General features: G+C 39.5%; 1 protein-coding gene across 1 annotated transcript; it reads left to right on the forward strand.

The window, feature by feature from the left end:
* The first annotated feature begins 4,952 nt into the window (after nucleotides 1-4,952).
* Nucleotides 4,953-7,769, forward strand: LOC121830746 (methyl-CpG-binding domain protein 3-like 2B). The gene has a single exon (XM_076575553.1). The coding sequence runs from the start codon at nucleotides 4,956-4,958 to the stop codon at nucleotides 5,682-5,684; it is 729 nt and encodes a 242-aa protein (XP_076431668.1). The 5' UTR covers nucleotides 4,953-4,955; the 3' UTR covers nucleotides 5,685-7,769.
* The last annotated feature ends 1,616 nt before the right edge of the window (nucleotides 7,770-9,385 follow it).

Raw genomic sequence — 9,385 nt, forward strand, 5'->3', positions numbered from 1 at the left:
ATAGAGAAAACAGTGACCAGCTGGGTGTGGTAGTGCAGGCCTTTAATCCCAGCATTCTCACAGGAAGTAGATGTAAGCAGATCTCCATGAATTTCAGGCCAGCCTGGGCTACAAAGAGAGATCCTGTAGTAAAACAAACAAAAAAGAAAGTGAAAATTAAAAAAAAGGCATGTTATTGGCTTTTTTTATGTTCTCTTACAAGAAACATTTCAAGAGTTGACTTTTCTCCTCACCCCACTCTCACACACGTCCACATTTTCACTTGTCACCATTAGCCACTGCCTTCGTAGAACTCTACTATGTGAATGTGTATTTTTTGATCACTCACAACCCTAACAATGCTATTCACAAAAAGTTTAGAGAGGAAGGAATTTAAGAAGTATTAAGTAGCAATATGGTCTTCCAGCCTGTGATGGTACATATGATAAAACTCCAGCTGATTAAGAAAGAATCCATGATGTAGTGATATTAGTCACTTTTGATGGAGCTATGGCCTTTGATCAGATAATGAATGACTGATTGTACCTCTACAATTTATTTTTGAGTGCTGGGGAACAAATCTGGGGCCTTACATTTGGTAGGCAATTTCCACCAAATAACCTGGTTAAACCCAAATTTCCTCTCTTTCTGATGGCTGAGTTGCAGGATTGGAAAGGACTGATTTGCTTTGATTGAATCTGGAATGAAATACAAGCATGCAATTTAGTTTAGAAGACAGAAAATCTGAGATTTAATTCCAAACAGCTGTTTTACTTCGGGGGGAGTAACATGTGATTATGAGACTATGCTTCAGAAAACCAATGGGCATTCCTGTGTACACTAGAAATAGAAACAAAGGCTCACTTCATCGGGGCATTCCGAGGGACCTCTTGGTTCCTGGAAATTTAAATCTGAATTCTTACTTGCCACATTAGATTACTGTTGAATGTAGGACTCCTCAACCCCTAATGGTTGGGGATAAAAGTAAAGATAAAGAAATCCCTTTATCACATGGGTTAAATGATTAAGTAAAGATACAGATACCCCAAATCCTGAAACATTTTGTTGCTAATTTTTTTTTTTTTTTTGAGAGAGGGTTTCTCTGTGTAGTTTTGGTGCCTGTCCTGGATCTCGCTCAGTACTGGCTGGCCTGGAACTCACAGAGATCTGCCTGGCTCTGCCTCCCGAGTGCTGGAATTAAAGGCGTGCGCCACCACTGCTGGGCTGTTGCTAATGTTTTGAAATAGGAAAAAAATCTTGGGTTCTGGCTGTAGCTCATGTTCAAGGGCTGAACAATATCCTACCAAGTGTGAGGCTCCAAGTTTGATTCCCCAGCACTGAAAAATAAATTGTAGAGTGATTTCACAAGTTAAGTGAAAATAATTTCTAGTGAAATCAATTCAGGTTACTTTCCTAACACCAGGCCTTGATGAACATGTAAATATTCTCTAATTTTAACCTGTACAAAAAGTGTTGTGTTGGTTGTGTTCATTCATACCTTTAATCCTAGCACCAGGAAGGCAGAGACAGAAAGATCTGTCTCTCAGAGGCATGATACAAGGAAATGTCAAGTTCAAGGCCAACCTGGGCAATTTAGTGAAGCCCTCTTTCAAAAGTTAATGTGAAAGGCCTGGGGGTATAGCCCAATGATAGAGTGCTTACCTGGTAACCCAGAGTCCAAAGTGCAAACTATGAAGAGAACTTGAAATATAATACATAGAAAAGTATAAATGGTGGGTTCAATAGTATACACCTTTAACTCAGCAGAGGTAGGTAGGTGGATCTATGAACTGTAATATGTAGAAACTTGTAAATGAAGGTGGGCTCAGTAGTGCACACCTTTAACTCAGCAGGGACAGGCAGGGCAGGTGAATCTATTTATGTTCCAGGTCAGTCAGAGTTAGTGTGAGACTGTTTCAAAAAAAGAAAAGAAAGAAAGGGGGAAAAGGCAAAAGTGAATGTTATTTTATGAAGCCATAGTAAAAGTCCTTACTTTGGAATTAAATTATATTAGAATTAAGATTCACAATAACATAAATCCAGACATCAAGAGGGATCAAAATATAATTAATTTTTTCTAAGGTATAACATTAGACATGGGATTTTAAAATATTTGTATTAGGGTATATAAAGGACTAACGATTTATTTATTAGGGTAAGAACATAGATCTGTACATAATTATAGCAAGTTTACATAGAGGAAAATAGAATAGAACTATTTAATTCCAGCCAGATGGTAGTGGTGCAGGCCTTTAATCCTAGCACTCAGAAAGCAGAGGCAGTTGGATCTTTGAGTTGAGGACAGTCTCATCTACAGAGCGAGTTCCAGGACAGCCAGGGCTACACAGAGAGCCTTTGTCTCCAAAAACCAAATGTGTGTATGTGTGTGTGTGTGTGTGTGTGAGAGAGAGAGAGATTCTAAAATAGATTGAAGGAAAAATAACCAAGGGGCTCAGAAAGGATGTGATATAAGTGTGGTTTATTAGGAATGACATGAAATTTCAATGTAAAAAATAGCAAGTTCTGTTTTAACACCCATGCATTGTATTAAAACATCCATCTATGTTACTTCTATAAAGGACATAGTAAGTGTTTTGGATATTTTATTGATAAAACATTATTTTTTTATTTTTGTTTTTTTGAGAAAGGTTCTTACTATGTAGCTTTGGCTGTCATGAAACTCTGTAGACCCTGCTGGCCTCAACTCAAGAGATCTGCCTGCCTATTCCTAGGATTAAAGGAGTGTACTACCACACCCAGCCCTGATAAATATGTAAATATTTTCTAATTTTATCCTGTACAGTAGGTGTTGGACTGGGTGTGGTCAAACACACCTTTAATCTAAGCAGAGAAAGGCAGAGACAGAAGGATCTCTGTGAGTTCCAGGCCACTCTGGTCTCCACAGTGAGAATCTGTCATAAAAATGTGTGAAAATTTATCTATATAGAAACATCTATTTCTTCTTCTTCTTCTTCTTCTTCTTCTTCTTCTTCTTCTTCTTCTTCTTCTTCTTCTTCTTCTTCTTCTTCTTCTTCTTCTTCTCCTCCTCCTCCTCCTCCTCCTCCTCCTCCTCCTCCTCCTCCTCCTCCTTCTCCTCCTCCTTCTCCTTCTTCTCCTCCTCCTTCTCCTTCTCCTTCTCCTTTTTCTCCTCCTTTTTTTTCTTCTTCTCCTTTTTCTTCTTCTCCTCCTCCTCCTCCTCCTCCTCCTTCTTTTTGTTGTTTTGAGACAGAGTTTATCTGCCTGTCCTGGAAATCACTCTGAATCCAGGCTGGCCTTGAATTCGCAGAGATCAACCTAACTGCCTCCATGGGATTAAAGGTGTGTACCACCACCACCACCACCACCACCACCACCACCACCACCACCTGGCCTTTTTTGTTGTTGTTTATTTCTACTTTTATTTTTATAGAATGTATTTGGAGATGTTAAACTATTGAGAAAAAAATGGATATATTTAAAATGCTGATATGAATAGTTGTTGAGATAATGGTTATGCTAATTAGATTAGAGGTGTCTTTATATTTATACATAGAACAATCAATATTTTTTTTTTCTGTTTTTCGAGACAGGGTTTTTCTGTGTAGTTTTGGTGCCTGTCCTGGATCTCACTCTGTAGACCAGGCTGGCCTCAAACTCACAGAGATCCTCCTGAGTACTGGGATTAACTGCATGAGCCACTGCCGCCTGGCTCAATTGTTCTTTAGAAACAGCTTTTTTGTTGTTGTGTTTTTGAGACAGGGTTTCTCTGTAATAATATCAGCTATTCTGGAACTGGCTTTGTATACAGACTGGCCTCCAACTGATAGAAATCAGCTTGCTTCTGCCTCCTGAGTGCTGGGATTAAAAAGGTGCATGCCACAATTCCCAGTTTATAAAGTTTTCTAAATGTAATCTTTAAGAGTTTAAATATAATGAAATGCTGTTATTATCACTATTGTAACCTCAGGTATTTAAAAGATTTTTGTCTATTAACAATATTAATAATATTTTTGCTTTTGTATATATATTTAAGTATCCTCAGATCTCAAGGGTATGAGACAGGAACTCCTGTGGATTGTCTATTGATCACTTTATCTACACTAATATAATCTACTACCCAGTTTATTCCATGGTTAGGTTATCTACCAACTGATGTATTTCCTAGCAGTTTTAACACTCATTGGTTTATCTGCAGGTTATCTATCTCTAGTCCTATATAAAAGGAGAATTAGACAAGAAAGACACTGCCATTTCCAGCAACCCAAGCCCTGTCTGCATCTCTGTAGTGGAGCCTTTTGGACAAGCCCTACAACCATGGAGGGACCTTCAGGAAACCCACTTCCAAGTCAGCCTTTGCTAGTGAGTACGCAATTCACACGAACTGTAGAATGTTCACTCTTGTCCTTTTTCTTTATATTTAAACCTCCTTCATTTAATGCATAGCTGTACTTGATACAAACTGATGTCCTGTGGGAAGCTGTTAATTGCTTGTTGTTAAAATTTGTTGGAAGAATTTAAAATGTACTTCATCAGTCTATAATGAGAAGGGGTTCTGTGAAATGCACTGCTGGATGATTTTTGTCCTTGTATGGACATCTAGAGAGATCTTCCATAAACTTAGATGGTGTACTTCTGTACTAGTGATAACTGTGTGTCACTGAGGGTAGGTTTGGAACATAAGCATGCTGTGACCATAAGAAAGAAAAGAGTAGCATTCTTCTTATCCTTGAAAGTCACATGAGCTAGATGTCCCAGAAGTCTGGTAACTAGAGCCTTTATTGCAGCAACATTGGGGATCTAGCCTAGGCATATTTGGATTACAGATATTTGACTTTTAGAAACTTTCGCAAATAACTTTAGCCTATGCTGGGATCTAAGACCTAAAAAGGATGGTAGAAAATCCATGAACTGAGAAAATTCTGCATAACTACTAGTAGATTCCTTCCTCTGTGTTGTTTAAATTTTACTTTCTCCCAAAGAGGAAGGCCCAAAGAAGTATGATACCTGAGAAATTACAGAAGAAGAGGGCCCAGGCTGCCAAGAACAAGGTCAAGGCCAAACACCGATCTGGGGTCACTCCTGTTCTTCCTGTGAGGCTGACCAGTTGCATCTTCACAAAGCCTGTGACTAGAATAACTTCCCACCCTGGGAGTAAGACCATGCGCAGTAAAGAAGAAGAGAAGATGGTGAAACCCCGGCAGCTCTGCGCATTAAGGAGACTGCAGGAATATCAAGAAAACAGTAAAGAGGAACAGTTACATCCACTGGATCTTACAAATGCCGTACAAAGAAGTACAGTGGGAACGCAGGCTGGAGCCAGAGTTCCAACAGCAGCTAACGATCTGCACACTGAAGGGGAACAGTTACATCCATTGGATCTTACAAACTCCGTACAAAGAAGTGCCCTGGGAACGCAGGCTGGAGCCAGAGTTCGAAGAGGTGCTATCGACCTGCACACTACCTCGGAGTTCACCTCTGTCCAGCCCCGGAGTTCAAAAAAGAAGGTGCAAGGGACTCCTGAGCCGTCGCCACTATCTTTCTACGGTCAAAGGATAACGACGGCTGTGGCTCTTCAGCTGTCACCTTCTTTCTACAGACAAGGGGTAACTACTGCAGACATCCGGAGACAGACCCGGAGAGTAAACAAAGCCCGGAAGAAACTGGCTGCGGCCTTGGAGGCAGATAGGCTTGCCAGGCAGGCTGAGAATATGGGGAATGGAACATAGCCGAGTGTTAGGAAAACTGAATGAAAACAGAGTGTGGTAGCCTCTGCAATTTCTCCATAAAGGAAGTTTGTATGTCTTTTTTGTTTTATTTTTCGAGATAGGGTTTCTCTGGGTAGCCCTGGCTGTTCTGGAACTCTGGAGACCAGCCTACCTCTGTCTCCAGAGTGTTGGGCTTAAAGGTGCCTCTACCACCCAGCATTACTTGTATGTCTTTATATAGTAACCCTACTCTGATGATGATTGGCCTCTCAGTGTTTGCCCAGTGAGCTAGCAAAAGCACCTGTCTATTTGTATTTGCTTTCACACCTGGTTCCACTACTGTCCCTCAGCTGTCGAATTTGGGAGGGATTTTTAAAAATTCCACAATTTGAAGAAATGTATAAATAAAAATCTACTTTGAGAACTTTACCAGGCAATACACACACACACACACACACACACACACACATAAATATACACAAATCACTCCTTTTAAAGCTCTTTTTGAAAGCCAACAAAATGATCAGTAGTGTTTTAAATAAATGTTTTCAATTTTGTTAGAAATGATCGTGAAAATATCCTTTAGGTCAGCTGTGATCCACAGTAGGACTCTGGAATAGATCCAACAGCAACCCACAAAGCAAGGGAAATTCCTTATTTTATAGCATTTAGATGAAAAGGGTCTATGATTTAGCAGTTAGTTTAGTGAAGCTACTAGGTAGATTACAAAGCCTTCACTTAGGCTAGGCAGGCCTGGCTAGCTTGAAGGTAATCCTCTGTCCTTCCCTACCATGGGACTGCTACTTGCTAGGTGTTTAGCTTCTAGTGATGATACTAGATCACAAGACTGAAACTGGTTGCCTTAGCCCTGGAAAGAGAGAAGCTGCAGCTAGTATGGCTAACCCCCTCTCTAGTGCTATGTCTATGACCTAACAAGTAGATAGTTATATAATATTTGCTTTATTGGGAGAAGAAAAGGGCACTTTACTCAAAATTGTTCAATTTCAGGCTCTAATTTTTTAAAACTTGGTGATTATTGGAATCTCATTATGTGGACCAAGTAGGCCCTGAATTTGATCCTCCTGCCTCAGTCTGATGAATGGTAGGATTACAGGCAAGCATTCCACATCTAACTGTAGTTTGTTTTTTTTTTTTTTCACTTTTTAGTCTACAGGAATAATCTAGCCTGAGGCACTATTTAGTGTCTTATGCTAAGTATTTGACTTAACACATATTAATGAAAGATGATCCATGTGCTGCAGCTTTAGATACCATTGTCTTGGACTTGTTTTGTGGAACTCCCTGTTGTAATCTTAAACTATCAATAAAGGTTTCCATTTTAAATACAAGTCCAGAGATTCTTTTATATGATGGTAATTTGATGCCATAAAGAAATTTTAGATGTGGTTATAGCTATCATTTATCTATCCCTCTATACTAGCTTTCTACCATGAGCTACACCTCCATCTCCTCCTACAGCTAATTTGAAAATAAATTCATTTTTTATTATATAAAGTTACATAAGGTCATTTGAATTGGAGAATACAATGCAGCTGGGTATGGTAGCACACACCCTTTATCTCAGCAGCCTGAATCTACACAGCTAGTCCAGGACAGTCAGAGCTACAGAGAAACCTTGTCTCAAAAAACAAAACAACAACAGCAACAACAACAACAAAAAACCAACAAAAAACTCCCAAACAAAAATCATAAAATAATAATTTCACTTTGACATATTCCCAGTACTTCACTATCCTTCCCCTCCCACAAATCTTTTGTCTCCTGTTATTTTAATTTATACTTTCTTGCCATCACTATATGATTCTATGCATCTACAAAGGACTCACAAACAAAACATGTCTTTGAGACATAAGTATTGCAGATGACATTTTTTCAGTGACATGTCTTGATGTCAGAGCCATTACCTTCAGCCTCACTTTGTCTACATCTTCCTAGATATAAATGAAGTATTTAATGTAATGAACCAGAATTCTATGGACTAGGAAAGAATCCTGAGGGGAGTTTGACTACACCAGGAAGGAAAAATAGCCATGGACATATAATGGTTATTCTTGGTTAACTTGATTAGATGGTGAGATACAAAGCATTTTATTTTTTTTTTTATTTTTTTTTTTTGGTTTTTCGAGACAGGGTTTCTCTGTGTAGCTTTGTGCCTTTCCTGGAACTCACTTGGTAGCCCAGGCTGGCCTCGAACTCACAGAGATCCTCCTGCCTCTGCCTCTCGAGTGCTGGGATTAAAGGCGTGCACCACCACCGCCCGGCTACAAAGCATTTTAATAGAACACACATATGAAAGTTTTTCAAAGTTAAAAATAAAGTGACTGAAACACCTCTGGGGATGTCCATGAGGTCAGTTCCAAAGTTCATTAGATCCTGGGGCCTAATACTAATCAAAGGCTTAATGCATGAGTGCATTCAAAATCTGAGTAGAGCTGGATTGCTAGAGGTTTGTTTTGAAGATTATAACTTTTTGTTTGGTTGGTTTTTGGAGACAGGCTTTCTCTATATAGTCCTGGAACTCTGTAGAGCAGACTGGCCTTGAACTCAGAGATCCATCTGCCTCTGATTGCTTAGTGCTGGGATTAAAGGCCTGCACTACTACCTCTAGGCCTGAAGATTACATTGTGATAATGGCTCTTACCTGTTACCCTCTGATTCCTAAGTAAGCATCTCTTACTCATACAATGCATGCCTAACATTTTGGCATTATGATGTTATTGTCTACACAGTTCATGTTCAAGAACTACAACTGAGTTTTTTTAAGTGCACAAAAAAATCTTCTAAGTAGGTAGGTTTATAATTTTGTGTTGGACTGAATTCATAGCTATCCTTAGTTACATGTGCCTGTATACTGCCCTTGGGCCACAGGTTAGGCACAGCTGTCAGTGATCACACACTGCTCCCATGGTGCTCTGCCACAACCACAGCCTAGAAACAGAAGTCTAATTATAGATTTGAACTTTTGAAAGTCATCAAAAAGAAAAAATAATTTTCCTCCTGAGAACCAATTAAAAAATGTATTTGTCACAGTATTAATGCCAACTCATAGAGTAGGTTTAGGAGGAGCCAGAATTTTTTGGACTAATCTGAAGATCTCTGAAGCAGTTGTTAGCAATGGTGACTGGAGTAAACCTGATTACAGTGGGTCAAATAGTGAACAGCAAAGAATGAAGGAATAGCCATGACTTGGACCTTTTATAACATGTTCTGGGGTTGCCTTATGGGTAGTTGCTTACCAGTTCCATGGGCTTTGAGTAGTAATTACTGCAGCCCTAGTCTATAGGGGTTCTCTTTAGTTATCTGCTGTGGCCTTGCAGTCTCTCCCTTTTCTCCTTGTAGCAGTAGGCAAGCCCCGTGCCCTGATGGTCGACTAAAGGATGCTTTCAGTCTCATAGCCCCTTCCTGTCTGACTCCTAGCACACAGGCTGTCAAACAGTATGGAACCTCACCCCATAAACATCCATGAGCAAGAAATCTACAGCGATCCTGTCAAATTGTAACTCTCCAAATTAAACAAAATGCATCTGAAAAGTAATTTGTCTCAGCTTTCTATGGGACCCATTTCAAGTTAAAAAAAAAATTCAGGACATGATTGACTGCTACTCCTTTTTATCATTATAACTTGGGGAAAGAATATCCAAGCACATATAGTTGGTGTTTGGAACAGGTAAAAAGCACCTTGTCCTAAGTACTGCCATTTT

This window comes from Peromyscus maniculatus, chromosome 7 (genome assembly GCF_049852395.1).
Source record: "Peromyscus maniculatus bairdii isolate BWxNUB_F1_BW_parent chromosome 7, HU_Pman_BW_mat_3.1, whole genome shotgun sequence".
Classification (NCBI taxonomy): domain Eukaryota; kingdom Metazoa; phylum Chordata; class Mammalia; order Rodentia; family Cricetidae; genus Peromyscus; species Peromyscus maniculatus.

What these genes read in the sequence shown, in the direction of transcription:
- LOC121830746 (XM_076575553.1), top strand. Translation starts at nt 4,956, where the DNA reads ATGATACCTGAGAAATTACAGAAGAAGAGGGCCCAGGCTGCCAAGAAC.